The 18,088-nt window shown below is 62.2% G+C and overlaps 2 protein-coding genes across 2 annotated transcripts in view; both read left to right on the forward strand.

Annotated features, from left to right (window-relative positions):
* The window catches only part of PLIN5 (perilipin 5), a 10,579-nt gene extending 3,867 nt beyond the window's left edge, over positions 1–6,712 (forward strand). Inside the window, exons 2-8 of the mRNA XM_012646226.1 lie at positions 515–592; positions 1,548–1,743; positions 2,606–2,688; positions 3,269–3,449; positions 4,336–4,535; positions 5,103–5,219; positions 5,822–6,712. Of these exons, the coding sequence (XP_012501680.1) occupies positions 536–592; positions 1,548–1,743; positions 2,606–2,688; positions 3,269–3,449; positions 4,336–4,535; positions 5,103–5,219; positions 5,822–6,340 (1,353 nt within the window). The 5' untranslated portion in view covers positions 515–535 and the 3' untranslated portion in view covers positions 6,341–6,712. The remainder of the gene's footprint in view (positions 1–514; positions 593–1,547; positions 1,744–2,605; positions 2,689–3,268; positions 3,450–4,335; positions 4,536–5,102; positions 5,220–5,821) is intronic.
* Positions 6,713–11,445: 4,733 nt separating this feature from the next.
* Positions 11,446–16,875, forward strand: PLIN4 (perilipin 4). Its single transcript, XM_012646223.1, has 5 exons — positions 11,446–11,497; positions 13,534–15,208; positions 15,321–15,508; positions 16,334–16,423; positions 16,499–16,875. Exons 1-5 carry the CDS (start codon positions 11,456–11,458, stop codon positions 16,829–16,831), a joined length of 2,328 nt encoding a protein of 775 aa, XP_012501677.1. The 5' UTR covers positions 11,446–11,455; the 3' UTR covers positions 16,832–16,875.
* Positions 16,876–18,088: the final 1,213 nt, after the last annotated feature.

Raw genomic sequence — 18,088 nt, forward strand, 5'->3', positions numbered from 1 at the left:
CTAGCCAGCTGAGTAACCTTGGGCCCAGCATGCACCTCCTGCGTGCCTCAGTTTCCCTGTCTGTCAGACTAACTGTGGGGCTCATCAGGATTCTGCAACTACCACCTCCACCCCTGCGTGGGGCTGTTTGTGCAGTTCTGGGCCCCAGGCAAGGGCATCAGAGACCGCCCTCATTTCACAAAAGAGGAAACAGACCAGAGAGGTGAAGGTGCTGGCCCTAAGTCACACAGCAGGTAACAGCAGGATTCGCACCCAGGTCTTTCTTACCCCCAAGCCCATGCTTTGAGTCACTACAGGGACCCCAACTTGCCAGGGGCTCTTTATTATGCACCTACTGCATACACACTGTCCCTGTCCCATACATCACCCCATTTCGCAGATGAAGAAACTGAGGCCCCAAGAGGGAACGAGACTTGCTCAAGTCACAGAGCCCAGCCAGGCAGGGCCAAGGCCTGGGCGTGAGCCCAGAGGGCTGGAGTGCAGGGTTCCCCCCTCACTCTGTCCTGCCCCCCAGGCGACCCTGTTTGCAGCAGACATGTCCGAAGAGGAGGCAGCTCAGGCCCCCAGCCCATGGGAGGAGCAGGACCAGCAGGTGAGGGGAAGGGAGCAGGGACAATCCCCTCTGGGACAGTTTCAGGCTAGCTGTCCCCTCCCACTCCTATCCTTCCTAGGCGAACCGGATTCTGAGAACGGTTTGGACCATGGAGGGGTCTGGTATACCTGTCATTTCCCAGAGGGGTGGAACGAGGCCCTGGGAGGGGATGTCTGTCCAAGAACACCCGGCCGGCTTACCTGGCCCCCGCCCAGCCCTTTTCTTCTGCCATCCCTGGGTCTCCCCCTACGCCTTTCTCTGTGTCCACCATCACTATACTCTCAACAACAACAACGGCAACAATAATAGTAACCGCAGCAATCACAGCAATACTCTGTGTCCCTCAGACTTCAAGCATTCCCCTTACATTGGCTCCTTGAATCCCGCATCGCAACCCCAGAAACCCATTTTATAGACGGGGAAGCCGAGGCATTTGCCCAGGTTCACACAGCCCGGAGGTGGCTGAACCAGACCCGAACAAGGGAGACTCCCCTGCCTGCTCCCTTGGACAGACACATCGCAGCTGACTCTTGAACAGCACAGGTCTAAACTGCACAGGTCCGTGTCTACACGGAATGTTTTCAACTGGACGTGGATTTAAAAATACAGTATCCGTGGGATGAGAAACCCGCATACACAAAGGGCCAACCTTTCACACGCGCAGGTCCTGCAGGATGTGCGGATTTGGGATATTGGGGGCAGGGAGGGCCTGGAACCAGTCCCCCGCCTGTGCTGAGGGGCAACTATATTTCAAAATGTGTATCGTTCCATGTAGCAATTGAGACCGGGGGCCACTGAGACCGTCTGCACTGCCTGTACTTGGTCAGGCGCTCAATACACTCTCCCTCGACCCTCTCCCGTGCCTCACCTGGCCCAGAGAGGGGAAGCGGGCTCACGTGTGGCTTGAGCCCCCACCTTCCCCGGGGGGCCCCTCTGATGTCACCCCTTCCCGCAGAACGTGGTGCAGCGCGTGGCGGCGCTGCCCCTGGTCAGGGACACGTGTACCGCCGTCCTCGATGCTTACAGCGCGGCCAAGGACAGGCACCCGCTGCTGGGCTCTGCCTGCCGCCTGGCCGAGCACTGTGTGTGCGGCCTGACCACGCGGGCGCTGGACCACGCCCAGCCGCTGCTCCACCACCTGCAGCCCCAGCGTGAGTGCCCCCGGGGCCCGGGGGGCTGTGGCTTGCCCCGCTGCCCTGCCCCCACCCCTTGGTCCATCGTGCCTGGGGTCATCCTCCCGAACCCGGTGTCCCACCTGCCCACCTGTCCCGTCTGCCCATCCGGCCCCCATCCTACCTCTCTACAATCTCTTCCACTGTGATGTCCCTCTTAACTTTGATCACCCCACCTTCTGCCCTTACTTGTTTACTGGTGCTCCTCTCTGTCCCTCCCTGTCCCCTCCCTGGTTCATTGGCCTGACATGCCCGGGTCCGTTTGTCCAGCCTCCCTCCCCTGTGTCCCTGCCTCTGCCTGTCCTGAGCTCTGCAGTCCCCACATCTCCATGGACCCCTGTGACCAGCTCAGGGCTGCAACCCGGCGGGGGTGACAGGCGACGGGCAGAAGGACACTTGGCCTCTTGTCTGACTGAGGAAGAGGGTCACCTGAGCGTCCCAGCCCAGCGCCTCCCCCACCTCCCTCTAGCCGGCTCCTGTGACCTTGAGCCTGCTCGCTGGGACATCTGAGCCTGGCAGGGCTGAGGAGTCACCTTGGTGCTGGGAGCAGAGGAGGGAGCCTGGTGGCCAGCCCACCCCCAGGCCCCCCAGCGCCGCTCAGGGTACCAGCTGCATGCTGCGAGGCCCCCGCGGGCATCCGTCTAGCCTCCTGGTGGCTTCACTAGACTCTCCACATGTGAGGTCGCAGGAGGCCTTCCTGCCTCTGCGGGTGACTCTGTCCAGTGCCCGAGCATGGCCTCCTTTCTTCTTTTCTGTTCCGTCTCTCCCTCTAGCATGCCCTCCCTCTCCATCCCTCACTGTGTCCCTATCTCCCTCTGAATGTCCACCTCTCTCCCCTCAGTGGCCACAGTGAACGACCTCGCCTGCAGGGGCCTGGACAAGCTGCAGGAGAAGCTGCCCTTCCTCCAGCAGCCCTCGGACACGGTACCTGGCGCGACCAGACCACGGGGAATTACAGGCTTGTGCCTGTGATCCCAGCACCCTGGGAGGCCGAGGCAGGAGGATCTCCTGAGGCCAGAAGTTTGAGACCAGCCTGGGCAACAGAGCAAGACCCCATCTCTACAAGAAATAGAAAAATTAGCCGGGTGTGGTGGCGCCTGTAGTCCCAGCTACTCGGAAGGCTGAGGCAGGAGGATCACTGGAGCCCAGGAGTTGGAGGCTACAGTGAGCTGTGATGATGCCACTGTACTCCAGCCTGGGCAGCAGAGCAAGACCCCATCGCAAAAATAAATCAATAAATAAAATAACAGCCAGATTAGAATAATGGCCACCCACATATATTGTGCCAGTAGGCGCTGGTGACCCGTACCCCCTCAACAACTCCTGTGAGGGAGCGGGGTTATTTTTACCTCCTCTCCTACCATCATTTTAAAGAGGGGAAACTGAGGGAGTCCCAGAGCCAGGAAGAGGTCCAGGGGTCTTAGAGCCCCAGCCCCAGGGAACCTGGGTGGGGAGAACAGAGCTGGAGCCCTGCGGTGCCTAGAGCGGGGGCCCCTCCCGCCAGGTGGTGACCTCAGCCAAGGACGCGGTGGCCAGCGGTGTCACAGGCGTGGTGGGCCTGGCGCGGCGGGGCCGGCGCTGGAGCGTGGACCTGAAGCGCTCCGTGAGCCACGCCATGGACGTGGTGCTGGAGAAGTCCGAGGAGCTGGTGGACCACTTCCTGCCCATGACGGAGGAGGAGCTGGGTGAGGTGGCGCCCTCCCTGCCCAACCCTAGCACGATGTCCCCGTGGTACAGATCAGAGAGGCCTGAGACTTGCCCATGGCCACACAGCAGATTAGCTGGAAGCACGGAGCCCCAACCCAGGCCTGGACCTCCCCGGTACTTCTGCGGCCCCCCGACCCACATCCCCCCAGGAATCGGAACACCCAGACCCCGAGGGCATATGGGGCTTGTAGACTTGAGGACCAAGGTCTCGAACTGGTGGCCCCCTAAATGTTATCTGGCCCATGCCATGTCTTTTAAACATTTAGTTTTTTTTATGCATTTCACAATGAGATTTTGCGCTACAAATGCTGATTTCTGGCTTGTCTTGAAAAACCAGACCCCGGCAGAATAGATCCACCCTTTAGACGGCTCCTTTCACGCCACTAAGCCCCGGTGTTCTACGTCTTAATCTGTCTCGGTCACTTTTGATACCTGCCTGGCCCTGGAATTGATGCGAAATTTCAACCCCCTGCTTACAGCATTAGAAGAATGTAAATCGACTTACCCCCAACTTGGCAGAACGGCAGTGAGGCATTGATGAAGCACCTACTGTGTGCCGGGCACTTGTGACCTGTTCTTTCGGAGACTGTTTAATAGCATGGTTAAGCACAGCCTGGGTTCGAATCCCGGGTTCGCCCCTTGTACCCTCTGGGATTTCACCTCTGTTTGCCTTAGTTTTCCTCCTCTGTAAAGTGGGACCGATGACTGTGCCTACATCTCAGGGTTTGGGGAAGATGAACTGGGTTGATATTAGTAAAGGGAAACTGGAAATCTGGGAGGCTGTGGGCTTGTTCTGCCCAGGTGGGTGAGCGGATGCGGAAGGGGTGGCCACGCTGACGCCTTCTGCCCTGTACCACCCTCCAGCGGCGCTGGCGGCTGAGGCCGAGGGCCCAGAAGTGGGCTCCGTGGAGGATCAGAGGAAGCAGCAGGGCTACTTTGTGCGTCTGGGCTCTCTGTCCGCGCGGATCCGCCACCTGGCGTACGAGCACTCTCTGGGGAAACTGAGGCAGAGCAAACACCGCGCCCAGGACACGCTGGCCCAGCTGCAGGAGACGCTGGAGCTGGTGAGAGTCCTCTGCCCGCCCCTGCTCCGGGATGCAGGCCAATCAGCATGCATTGAGCACCGGCTGAGTGCCTGGGCCTGTGCTAGTCTGAAGGGGGAGGCAGAGCCGGCGCGGCTGCCTCCAGCCACGTGGGTTCAGGGCCGGGGCAGAGGGGGTGACCTGGGCCTCGGGGAGCCCTGAGGTGTCACGGCTCTGCCTGGGGAGTCAGGGAGGGCGTTCGTGGAGGAGGGGACGTAGGAGCCAGAGTTTATAGCTTTTAGAGTAGGTGAGAAGAAAAGAGCATTTCTCTTCCCTTGCAAAGCAGTAGGAATCCTCCAACCTTAGGGCTGTCTCCCCACAGCAGCCACCAGGGGGCGCCCGTAAGTGCCTGAGTCAGGGCCGTCCCCCCTCTGCCCACAGCCCTCCGTGGCTCCCACCTCCCTCGGGGTCAAAGCCCAAGTCCTCCCTGCAGCCCACAAAGCCCTGCACGACCTGCCTCCATCACCTAAATGTTTACTGAAGTCAGATCCAGGTGAGGGTTGCTCCCGAATCCTCCAGCCCTGACGGCCGTGGTCCCTGTCCTTGCAGATCGACCTCATGCGGTGCGGGGTGGCCCCCACGGCCCCAGCCCGCCCCGGGAAGGTGCACGAGCTGTGGGGGGACTGGAGCCAGCACCCTCTGGAGAACGGCCGCCGCCGGAGCCAGGTGAGCAAGACCTCGGGGGAGTCAGGTGGGGTGGTGGCTACTGCCAGGCTGGGGGTGGGGGGGACAAGGGCTCCGGATCAGCCCCCTGCTGCCAGGGGGCCGCACTCAAGCTGCGGCAAACCAAGTACTGAGGTCAGCCAGAGGGGTGTCCATGGGGGAAACTGAGGCAGGGCATTGTTCCCACTGGGTGTTCACTGGGGAAACTGAGGCAGGGTAACAGTCCTACTGGGTGTCCATGGGAGAAACAGGGAGGGCTGGGTCCCCTTGTGTTTCCATGAGGGAAACTGAGGGAAAGCATTGGTGCCACTGGGTGTCCATTGAGGAAACTGAGGCAAGGTAACAGTCCCTCTGGGTGTTCACTGGGGAAACTGAGGCAGGGCAACGGTCCCACTGGGTGTCCACCGGGGAAACAGGCCAGGCTGGGTCCCCTTGTGTGTTCACGAGGGAGACTAAGGCAGGCCTGGGTCACGTTCTGTGTCCATGGGGGAAACTGAGGCAGGTTGATGGCCCCGTGGTGGGTCCAGTGGGGGAATCGAGGCAGGAAGACAGTCCCACCGGGGGTCCGTTGGGGAAACTGAGGTCCCCACCGCCCCCGCCCGCAGGCGGAGCTGGAGACGCTGGTGCTGTCGCGCAGCCTGACCCAGGAGCTGCGCGGCACGGTGGACGCGCTGGAGGCCGGCGTGCGGGGCCTGCCCCCCAGCGCCCAGGAGAAGGTGGCCGAGGTGCGGCGCAGCGTGGACGCTCTGCAGGCCGCCTTCGCGGACGCCCGCTGCTTTGGGGACGTGCCGGCGGCCGTGCTGGCCGAGGGCCGGGGCAGCGTGGCCCGGGCGCACGCCTGCGTGGACGAGCTGCTGGAGCTCGTGCTGCAGGCCGTGCCGCTGCCCTGGCTGGTGGGGCCCTTCGCGCCCATCCTCGTGGAGCGGCCCGAGCCCCCGCCCAACCTGGCGGCCCTCGTGGACGAGGTCGTGGGGGGCCCTGACCCCCGCTGGGCGCATCTGGACTGGCCAGCGCAGCAGAGGGCCTGGCAGGCCCAGCACGGGGACGGGGACCTTGGTGAGGAGGAGCCCGAGCCCCCCAGCCCTCCGGCCAAGCACACCCTGATGCCCGAGCTGGACTTCTGACCGCCGGCGCCCGCACGCCGAGGTCCCTGCTGCCCCCGCTGGCCGCGCACGAGCACCAGGCCGACGCCTTGGCCTTGCCGCGGGGGACCTCCCTTGGACACAGGGAAAGAGGCCCGGCAACAGCAGGGACTTCAGCCCAGAGCTGGGCTCTTCACTCTGTCCCGTCCCCACCCCAAGAAGCCGTTCGAAACTCTCCCAAGAAACACCCGGAAGTTTTGCCCAGTGGCTTCTATCTGGGGCTTTGAAAAGTGAGCCCCCCTCCCCACTCCAGCTTGACTCTCTGGGACTGAGGGGTCCCCCAGAGATGCCCGCCGTGCCAGACCCACTTCCTTTGCCTTTTAGGGTTTGTGCCCCAGAATAAAGGTGCTTTGTGTCGTCCAGAGGCCCCGGCTTTGCTCCGGCCCGGGTGGGTCTCAGTCCCAGGGTGCTGGAGGCCTCGGAGGTGTGTGACGGCAGGGACGTGGGGAGGGGGTGTCAAGCCAGGGTTCGAGGTTTGGAAGGAATGATGCGTCCCCGACTTGCCTGGCACCCCGTCTGGGATTCCGCCGTTAGTGCTCAGCCCACCTGGGTGCCCTCTCAGGTGCATCTACCTACATAGAAGCTGTTCTCACTTTAGTATAAATTAGCATTTCTTGGAAACTGCAGGGAGCAAACAGGAGGGGAAAGAAGGCAGAAGGGGCAGCTCTTGGGCCCGCCTGCCCGGATCTGTGGGAGCTGGTCTCCCTGTGGTTTCTCCAGCTGCCCTGGCCAGGATGGGGGAGACAGAGGTAGGACAAGGGCCACGGGGTGGTCTCATGGGGGCCCTCCCGTCCTCTGACCGCATTCTCAGCTGCCCCCCACACTCCCCTGCGGCTGGGCGGGGTGTTGGGAAACCACAGCCTGGCGTGGTGAGGTCAGGGTGGCCCCTGGCTACCCTGGGATCCGGTCCAGAGGGTGGCTCTGGGAGCCCCAACCACTTCCCACTGGCCAGATTCATGTCCCTGTCCCTGGTCCAGAACCTCTATAGCTCCCCATCACCCTCAGACCAAACACCCAAGTCCTTCACCTTCCAGCCTCATCCTCCAGCTACTCGGACACTTAGCTTCGTTCCCACTGAACCATGCATGTCCCCACACCCCCGGGCCTTTGCCCACGCTGTGCTTGCTGCCTGGAATGCCCTTCCCACCCTCCCACCTGTCTCTTGGACACATCTTGTCCAAACTTGAGGCCCAACCCCAATACTCCTCCTCCAGGGAGCCTTCCCAGACGCTAGCCCAGCGGGGTACCTCCCTCTTCCAAGCCTTCGCATCCATTTACCTAGTAAACACCTCATCCGTGGACGCTATCATGCACCTGTTCATTTGTTCATTCAACAAGTATTTATTGAGCACCTGCTGTAAGACAGACAGTTCTCCGCCCTGGAGACGGACGCAGCAGCGAGCAAAACATATCCTGTCCTCTAGGAGTTTACGGTGTAGCAGGGAAGACGGACGATAAACAAGAAAAGTGAGTGCATTAGCGTTAGTAGGTGCAGGAAAAATAAATGGGGATGGGTGTGTGGGGCATGGAGGGTGTATATTTTAATTGCGAGGGGGGATCCAGGAAGGCCTCTCTGAGCAGGTGACATCTGAGGAAAGACCTCGAAGGGCGTTCCAGGTAGAGGGGAAACAGCCTGTGCAAAGGCCCTGGGGCAGGACTGCATCTGGCATGTTGGAGGCACAGCCAAGAGGCCCGTGTGGCTGGAGCAGAGGGAGGAGGGGGAGAGAGAGAAGAGGGGAGGGCCTGGTGGGCCACAGTGAGGACTTGGGCTTTGACCCTGAGGGAGGTGGGAGCCATGGAGGACTGTGGGCAGAGGAGAGACGGACCCTGACTGGGGCGTTTATGATTTTTTGTCATTTCTTCTCCTGGCTTTCTCCCCACACTGAGCTGTGGCCGCCCCGAGGGAAGGGGCGGGGAACACCGGAGTTCTCCCGTCACCCTTGGGAACCATTGGCTAGGAGGACAGAGGCTGGGGGATGCCCCCCTCTGTTCCCCGACTGTTTGGCAAACATAGTGACGGCTCCAAGGAGACGGCCTGGGGTCACGAGGCCCAGCGGCCGGAGCCTCCCTTTTCCCAGCTTTGGTGTGACCCTCACCCCAATAGCACATGGCTGGGAACCCTGTCCCAGGGGCAGGCAGGAGGGACACGGCCCAGGAAGAGTGTGCCAAGCATTCCTCTGCATGCCCACCTACCCACAGCCCACCCAGCACACAGGGCCGGGTCTGGGTTTGAATCCTGTCTTTGCCACTTCCTGGCTATCTGGTCTCAGGCATGGGACACCTCCTCTGGGCAGCCTCCCTGGGTTGGCCCAAGCCCACCCAGCCAGGTTCCCACTCCTAGGGTGCCCACAGCTCTGCTGGTGGTCTGTCTTCTTCCTGCTTGGGAAACCCCCTGTGCCTCTCGGAGACCCCATTTGTGTCTGGGCAGTGCCAGGTTAAGGTTTGCTGAGTGCCTGCTGGTGCCAGGCACTGGGGTAGACAGGACACAGGTAGGAGCCCATTTCACACTCACAACCAGCCTGTGAGTTGGTCCATTTAGCCAAACATCCATTCATTCATTCATTGAGGGATAGGGTCTCGCTCTGTCATCCAGGCTGGAGTGCAGTGGTGCAATCACAGCTCACTGCAGCCTCCAACTCCTGGGCTCAAGCGAATCCTCCGGCCTCAGCCTCCCGAGTAGCTGGGACTACAGGTGCCACAACTATGCCCGGCTAATTTTTACATTTTGTTTTAGAGATGGGGTCTTGCTATGTTACCCAGTCTGGTCTCCAACTCCTGGCCTCAAGCGCTCCTCCTGCCTCAGCCTCCCAAAGCACTGGGATTAGAGGCGTGAGCCACCGCTTCTGTTTCCAAACATTTATTAAGTGCTGAATGTGTGCCAAGCACTGTTCTAGGTACAGGGGACACAGCAGGGAACAAAACGGGCTTGACAGAGGTGAGGAACGGAGGGAGCTGTGTGAGTAGCTGGGGGAGGGTGCTCCAGGCAGAGGGCACAGGCTGCGCAGAGGGCACAGGCTGCGCAAAGGCCCTGGGGCAGGATCGTGCTGGGGTGTTGGAGAAACAGGGAAGGGGCCCTGTGGCTGGAGTGAAGTGGGGTGGGGCAGGCAGGAAGCAGGACTTCATGAGCCACAGTGAGGAGCCTGGAAGGGGAAACTGAGGCACAAAGATGGCAACTGGCCAGGGTGTCCCAGCGAGGCAGGGATCTGGGCTGTGCCCACCCCATGGATGGAAACTGGAGGGTGCAGGGGGTGTCCCGAGGTCCGGGAGGGGAGCGCAGCTGGCCCGTGAGTGCCTCAGCCGCGTGGGCAGAGAGCAGGGGAAAGGTGCTGGGCCGGGGCCCATGCTGGGCACGTGACGGCCCGGGCCGCCCCCCCAGCCCATTGGCCGCCTGCCCCTGCCGGCTGGGCCTGAGCCTGCCCCAGACCCTATAAGGCCTGCGAGCCGCGAGCAGAGCCAGCTGCCAGCCGAGCCACCCGTCGCTCCGAGGGACCCCACACAGTCCAGGTGAGCGGAGACGCGTCTGTCCCTGGTGACACCAGGGCGGGGCCAGGCCTCCAGGTCACTGCGTGGGGGACGGTGTGGAGCAGGAGGCCCGGGACCCCCCCATTCACACACGTCTCTGTCCCCTTCCAGCCACTCAGGCACCACCATGTCTGCTCCGGACGAAAGCAGCCGGGACCCCCCCAAACCCAAGGGCAAGGTAAGGGACGGAGGGAGGAACAGATCCCTGCTGGGGCCCGGAGACCCCAGGAGCCTCGGGAAGGCGACCTCCATGGTCCTGGGGCCTGGAGTACGGAGAGAGCCTTCCCCAGTCGGGCGGGAAGGCTCTGGGAGCCACGATGCCAGCTCTTCCCTCTTGTCCCCAAGCTGGGCAGAGGGCTCACATGACCTCAGCACCTTCTCTGCTGTTCGACCTTGGGCCAGCCTCAGCCCCTGAGCCTCAGTTTCCCCATTTGTGCAATGGGGTTAGGAAGGAAAAGCTCTTTGGGGACTTGGGAGATGCCCTTTTCCTCTGTCCCTGGGAGGCAGGCTGAACCCGCCCATTGCCCAGCGAGGAAATTGAGGCTCAGAGTGGCTTCGATGCTTTCCTGGGGTCGCCCAGGGGTGAGGGGCCGGAGCAGTGTTGGGCGGAACGATGCTCCCTCCCACCCGGTCCCTGTCTCGGCCTGGCCAGGCTCACGCTGCCCTCCCCACCCCTGCAGACACTGAGCAGCTTCCTGGGGTCCCTGCCTGGCTTCAGTTCCGCCAGGAACCTGGTGGCCACCGCCCACAGCTCCGCGAGAGAAGCCCGGCCGGCCGCCGACCCTGCGGGGGCCCCTGCCGCCCAGGCTCAGGGTGAGTGGACAGCCCCACGGTGGGGGCCTCTGCCGGTGGACCCAGGAGCCCCTCCCATGTGCCCATGTGGTCTCATCAGATATGAGGAGGCTGGCACACTCGCTTAGTGCCAGACGGGGAAACTGAGGCTTGGGGGTGGGAGTCCCCCAAGGAGGTACAACCAGCAAAAGTGCGGTTGGAACCAGGCCTGTCTTGCTGCAAAGCCCCCCTCACCCCATTTCTGATGCTCCATGGACCAGTGGGGTGCTCTGCACGTCCCTTCCCTGGGGTCACACAGCTGGGTGCTGGGGGCTACACGGGGAGCCCAGGCTGGGGGTGGCTGCACGGGCTGGGCCCCGCTCTGGGCCCGGAGCCCCAGGCAGCTGACTTCTGCTCTACATACCTCGCCCTGCGACGGGCAGCTGGCAGCTGCGGCGGGGGCGGGGCAGGGCCTCCCCCCACCCTGCCAGGCTATGGGGGCCCCGGATCTCAGGGTGGGCACCCAGCACCCAGGCCCAGCGGGGAAAACTCCACGGGGCCCTGCTCCAGGGGACTGCGGCCTTGGGGGGTCGAAGGGGCCCCCGGCAGGATAGGTGGCTGAGCCTGGCTGGTGGCTGTGGAAGTCACCTCGTGCCGTCCCTGGCCGGGCAGCTGAGACATTCCTGACCTTTTGGGCTGTGCCCGGCAATTGCGCAATGGGCACCAGAGTGGGTGATCCCAACTGGTGTCCCTCGCCCTCCCTGACCGGCCCCTGTCCCCGCAGTGGCCACCAACCCAGAGCAGATGGCGAGGGGCATGGAGAAGCCACCGCAGCCTTCGGAAAAGGTGAGGGCCCTGAGAGCCCGGCCTGACACCCTGGGGGGGACCCCTCCTGGGACGTTGCAGTTCCTACCACCTGGGGGTTGCCATAGCCACGGGGAAGGCAGACACAACCCGGGTCCCCTGCTTGGGGGTTCCGGGCACAGCCTTCCCGTCTGTGAAATGGGTGTGGCGCCGCCTCACTTCCCAGTGCCGTGAGACTCCCGTCTGTGCTAGTCCATGCCTAGGACAATGTGACCAAAACGCAGGCAACAGGCTCCGTGCTAAGCACTTCTCGTAGTTGATCCTCCCAAGGGAGTGACAGTGCCCCACACAACAGCAGAAGCACAGAGACGTTGAGCTACCTGCTGGAGGTCACACAGTGAGATGCGGTAGAGATTTGAAACTTGGACAGTTAGGGGCTGAACAGCGACCTATGCTGCATCCACCCTCGGTCCTGGGTAACTGGGGTCCGCTGGCCATATCACTGTCCCCAAGGCCCGGCCAAGCGGAGGGGCTGATCTAGGACAGCAGGAGGCAAATGAACAGCAAGGCCCCGGGACAATTCTGCCCGGCACACCCCCCCACTTGGCGTCTCCCACGACTCCCCTCTGCCCTCAGCACCTGCCAGATCAGAGGATCCCAGAGGGCCCCCAGCAGCTGGGCTGCCCCTTTGTGCATTGCCCCACTCCTCCATGCTGGCACCAATTAAGCACCTACTGCACGCGAAGTGCTTCAGGCACCTTGATTCATCTGCACCACCCCTGAAGGACGAGCTGTTTTAATTTCAAGTTTTCAGATGAAGATACAGGCTCAGAAAGGGGATGTGGCTTGCCTAAGGTCACACAGCAAGTACAGAAAAGAGAGGTGGGATTTGAACCCAGGTCTCTCCAGCCAAAGAGCCCAGGGTGCTCACCTGCGCCAAGACTGGGCCGGAGTCAGGTGGTGAGAATACAATTCCAGGGCTCCTCAATCTCAATACTAAGGATATTTGGGGCAGTGTCGTTCTCTGGGGTGGGGCCATCCTGGGCACTGCAGGGTGCTGAGCAGTGTCCCTGCCTCCACCCCCCCCCAAGCCAGGAGCACCCCTCAGTTGTGATGACCACAGATGTCCCCAGACATTGCCCAGTGTCCTGCGGGGGACAGAACTGCCCCATTTGAGAACCACACACCTGAGTGGTGGTGACTCCTAGGCCATCAGCCCCTCCACTTAGTTTGCTGAAACTAGAGAAAACTGCTCCTTCGGTAGTCACAACTGACTAGTTACTGGCAAGGTCCCAGGGCTCAACCTAATGCCTATCTCTGTACTTTTCTGGTTATTACTTTTATTTTTTTTTTAACTTTTATTATTTCGGGGTATGTTTGTTTTCAATTTTGTTTTTGAGTCAGGGTCTTGCTCTGTCACCCAGGCTGGAGTGCAGTGGCATCATCACAGCTCACTGCATCCTCCAACCCCTGGGCTTGAGCGATCCTCCTGCCTCAGCCTCCCGAGCAGCTGGGACTACAAGTGCAGCCACCACGCCCGGCTAATTTTTCTATTTTTTGTAGCGCCTGGCCCGGTTATTCCTTTTCTAAACCACGATTCACTTCTTTTACTTGAACACGTTAATTTTAATAAGCAATTTGGCCTCCGCAGTGTTACTAGGAAACCAGGTTTAAAATTTGCCATGAGCGGAGAATAGGCAAGATGGAAAAACTTGAACTCGATGACGTGCGTGGAGCCTGGGCCGTGGGACCTGGGCCTTGGCGAGGGTTCGAGAGGAGTCAGGGACCTGCTGGTACCAACGGGGTGTCTACTGATGCAGGGGGTGCGAGTGAGGGGCAGGGAATCGTGGGGTGCTCTGTGATGCAGAGCCCGTGAAGTTGTGTCCCGCAAGGCTACAGCTTGGGGAGCACCCCAGGGGGACGTCCACTGGGGGGTGGGAAGCAGCTCATTTCTCGGGGAGGTGGGACCTCTAGGTGACTGCAGTCCTCCCCATAGGGCACACGAGGCAGTCAGGGAGGCAAACGTCCAGGGAGGAGGTGGCTCTCGGTTCCCCCTAACCACCTGTGTCCTTTCTCAGCAAATCGTGTCCGGGGCCAAAGACCTGGTGTGCTCCAAGATGACTAAGACCAAGGACAGCATCTCTTCTGGGGTGGCCAACGTGGTGGACGCGGCTAAGGGAGCGGTCCAGGGAGGCCTGGACACCACCCGATCTGCACTCACAGGCACCAAGGACGCAGTGTCCAGTGGGGTCATGGGGGCAGTGGGCATGGCCAAAGGGGTTGTCCAAGGTGGTCTGGACACCTCAAAGGCTGTCATCACTGGAACCAAAGACACAGTGTCCACTGGGGTCATGGGGGCAGTGAATGTGGCCAAAGGAACTGTCCAGACTGGCGTAGACACCACCAAGACTGTGCTGACAGGCACCAAGGACACCGTCTGCAGTGGGGTGACCGGTGCTGTGAATGTGGCCAAAGGGGCTGTCCAAGGCGGCCTGGACACCACCAAGTCTGTGGTCACAGGTACGAAAGACGCAGTGTCCACGGGGGTGATGGGGGCAGTGAACATGGCCAAAGGAACCGTCCAGACAGGTGTGGACACCACCAAGACCGTGCTGACTGGCACCAAGGACACCGTCTATAGTGGAGTGACCAGTGCCATGAATGTGGCCAAAGGAACTCTCCAGACTGGCCTGGACACCAGTAAGACGGTGCTGACTGGCACCAAAGACACAGTGTCCACTGGGGTCATGGGGGCGGTGAACTTGGCCAAAGGGACTGTTCAGACTGGCGTGGACACCACCAAGACCGTGTTGACAGGTACCAAGGACACCGTCTGCAGTGGGGTGTCCAGTGCGGTGAACGTGGCCAAAGGGGCCGTCGACGGTGGCCTGGACACCACCAAGTCTGTGGTTATGGGCACCAAAGACGCAGTGTCCACTGGGCTCACTGGTGCCATGAACGTGGCCAAAGGGACTATCCAGGGGGGCCTGGACACCACCAAGACTATGCTGACTGGCACCAAAGACACAGTGTCCACTGGGGTCATGGGGGCAGTGAATTTGGCTAAAGGAACCATCCAGACCGGTGTGGAAACCACCAAGACTGTCCTGACAGGTACCAAGGACACCATCTGCAGTGGGGTGACCGGAGCCATGAATGTAGCCAAAGGGACTGTCCAGACAGGCGTGGACACCACCAAAGCTGTCCTAACTGGTAGCAAGAACACCCTCAGCAGTGGGGTGACTGGTGCCATGAACGTGGCCAAAGGGGCCATCCAGGGGGGCCTGGACACCACCAAGACTGTGCTGACCGGCACCAAAGACACAGCGTCTGCTGGGCTCACTGGGGCAGGCAATGTGGCCACGGGGGCTGTCCACACTGGCCTCAGCACCATCCGGAACTGGTTACCTGGTACCCAGGACACCGTGTGGGGTCAACACTCCAGTTGCAGGACCACAGACAACGGAGGGGAACAGACCACCCTGAGCCCCCAAGAGGCCCCGACCGTGGGGGTCTCCGGCCCTCCAGCCTCGCTCCGTGCAGGCCTGGAGCTTGCCCAGGAAGCCACAGCCGCCACCAAGGGCCTTGCATGTGATGTGGCCACATTTCCCCAAGAAGCTGCCCCAGGCATGGGGGATGTGGGGCACCTGGCAGCCACGTGTGGCCCCAAAGGAGCCACGGGCTTTGCGGCACTGCAGGACGAGTTGGAGGGGATGGGGGAGATCTTCCACCCCATGAGCGCCACGGAGCAAGGTGAGGTGCCAGGGAGGGGCATGCCCCATCTTGAGCTGGGTCCCCCGGGCTGGTGCCACGCCCAGATGCCCTGCGGGGCTTCTTGGATTGAGTGGCACGCCTCCCTCCACAGCTGAGCTGGCTGCCTCCGGGCCCGGGCCGAAGGTGCTCTCAGCTGACCAGGGAAGCTACTTCGTCCGCTTAGGTGACCTGACCCCCAGCTTCCGCCAGCGCGCATTTGAACACGCCGTGAGCCACCTGCAGCACAGCCAGTTCCAAGCCAGGGATGCCCTGGCGCAGCTGGAGGACTGCTGCAGCCTGGTAAGAGCTCCCCCTCCCCTAGGCGCTTCTTAGAGTCCCTGCAGGGCCCCAGACAACGACCCGGCCCCCAGTGTCCACGGCGCCCAGGCGGAGACCTGAGTTAACTGTTTGGAAAAATACTTAGGTTGCTCCCTGCTCACCCCGGACGGACGCCAGAATAAACTCCCAACGGGCAGACGCTGCAGACCAGGTGACCCCAGAGACTCCCCTCCTCTCCCCCTCCCCACTCAGGTGTGGATGTGAACGAGTGCAGCCTCCTAGGACCTCAGCAGGGCAGGGGACTGTGGGATGCAGGGTCCCTTGGGAGTCAGGGGAATCCCCTAACCCAGGGGGTCTCACCTGGGGTGATTCTGCCCCCAGGGGACACTTGTGGTTGTCACGACTGGGGAGGGTGCTCCCGGCATGGACTGGGTGGAGGCAGGGACACTGCTCAGCACCTGCAGTGCCCAGGACAGCTCCTGTCTCAGAATGATCTGGCCCCAAATGTCCCCAGTGCCAAGGGCGCGTCAGTCCTTGGGACCCTTGGCACGCCTCACCTCACTGCAGTCACGCCCAGGGTTTTGAGCTGAGGGCTGACAAGACCCTGACGACGTTATGTTCCTTCGTCTCCCTGAGCTCCCGGGGAACCCGGATGACTGCCTCCTCACACCAGCCACCAGGGTACGACTGACTCTAGACTCGTGGCCACTCCACCTCCCTTAGGAAAGGTCTGGACACAAGGTCCCCAGACCAGGACTTTAAGCACCTCCCCTGGTCCCTAGGAGGGAGCATGATGGGGCCTTGCCCAGAGGCCGTCGTCTCCCCTGCTGGGTTCTCTCTTTCCAGATTGAAGAGGCCAAACAGGCTCCGGACAGGCAGCCCCTGCGTCTGGACCCGGGCTCGAGCGCCAGCGTGGAAGACACTGGTACCCAAGAGGTACGTCTGGCGCAGGCTGAGGTCCCCCCACTCCCTTGCTGGTCCTCCCCCTCACCTGGTGCCTTCCTCCCGCAGGAGCAGGACGCCAGGGTTCTGTCCAGGGTCTGCGGCCTTGCCCGGCAGCTGCACACGGCCTACAGCGGCCTGGCCTCCAGCCTCCAGGGCCTGCCCGCGGAGCTCCAGCAGCGGGTCGGGCGGGCGCGGCACAGCCTCTGCGAGCTCTACGGCATCCTGTCTTCCGCTGGCTGCGTGGAGGAGCTGCCCGCAGAGCACCTGGCCCGGAGTCGCGAGAGCGTGCGCCAGGCGTGGCAGGGGCTGGAAGCGCTGCTGGAGGACGTGCAGCACAGCCCCCCTCTCAGCTGGCTGGTGGGGCCCTTTGCCTCAGCCCCGGCTGGGCAGCACCTGTAGGTCCCGCAGACCAGGGCATGGGGGCCTCCCTGCCCACCCGAGCAGCCTCCTCCGAACCTTCCCCCAGCCCCAGCCCCAGCTTGGCTCCCCAAAGCCCTGGACCCTGGGGGCTGGAGCGGGCCCAGTGTGAGGCCATGGAGGCAGTGACCCGAGTCCAGCTGCACCACGGCCCTTGCTCCGGCCCCGCCTGCACCTGCCACCTCTCCCCGAGCACTGCTGGCCCCTCTCCTGCCCTGGGAGCCAGAGATCGCCAAGACCACAGGCCAATGACCTCCTCTCGAACACCTCGAGTGAGCACTGCGATTAGGAAAGCGACACAGACACTTGCCAGCCTAGCAGGTCCTCCGTGCGCCCCACCAGGAGCCCTTTCATCTTTGAGGGGGGCTCTCCTGGCCCCATAGCTGCCAGCCTAACAGGGTGGTGCTGCTCTGTCCTCGCTCTGCACGCGTGTCCCCCGCCCTACCCAACACTCTGGGGGTCTGGAAGACCATGTTCCCTCATACCAGGATGCACGAGAAAATGCCACCTTCATCCCGGGCAGACTCCTGCTGCCTCTGCCGAGCCCTGGTGTGACCAAGACAAGGGATTTCACAGGGACAGAGCTGCCAGGAGCCTTTGCGCCGGCCTGGCTCAAGGACTGCACAACTTGGAAAGGCGGGGAGTGGCGACCAAACTAGCTGCTTCCTGCCTCCAGCCACTTACCGCAGTGCCACCACCAGAGCACACACCCAGGCTCCGTGGCCCCTCAGGAGGCTGGGCCCAGAGGCTGCCGCTAAAGAACATGAACAAATGGCTTCCCCGCAGGGCACCTGACCAGACCTGCCCCCGTGCTATGTGCACTCGCAGCTGGAGCCCAGGGCAGCCCCCTCCTCCCCCGCGCTCTCCACAGTCACACACAGTCCCCAGAGACCACAATAGACACAGCGCCAACTGCAGAAAACAGGCCCGGTGGCTTGGGCTCACGTCCATCCACACGACACACGGGGCAGGGCTCAGGACGCCCCTTCCCACCACACCATGGCCCGACTCCCGGCTGGGCTGGAGGGAACTCAGCCATCCCGGGCTGGGGGCCTTGAACGCGCAAGCACTGTGTGCTGGGCACCTCGCTAGGAGCCGTGCCCACGTCCCCCGAGTGAACCCACACGACGGTCCTGTGAGGCTGGGGTCAACCCCCTTACACAGACAAGGAAAGAGAAGCCCCGAGTGGGTGGGCCCCCTGCCCAAGGCACACAGCGAGCTGCCATGCAGCTGGATGAG

The sequence above is a fragment of the Propithecus coquereli genome, unplaced genomic scaffold (assembly GCF_000956105.1).
Source record: "Propithecus coquereli isolate 6110/MARCELLA unplaced genomic scaffold, Pcoq_1.0 Scaffold241, whole genome shotgun sequence".
Classification (NCBI taxonomy): Eukaryota; Metazoa; Chordata; class Mammalia; order Primates; family Indriidae; genus Propithecus; species Propithecus coquereli.

Coding starts and splice junctions, on each gene's coding strand:
- PLIN4 (XM_012646223.1), top strand. CDS start 11,456: ATGGCGAGGGGCATGGAGAAGCCACCGCAGCCTTCGGAAAAG. Junction 15,209..15,320: donor CATGAGCGCCACGGAGCAAG/GTGAGGTGCCAG, acceptor CTCCCTCCACAG/CTGAGCTGGCTGCCTCCGGG. Junction 16,424..16,498: donor AAGACACTGGTACCCAAGAG/GTACGTCTGGCG, acceptor TTCCTCCCGCAG/GAGCAGGACGCCAGGGTTCT.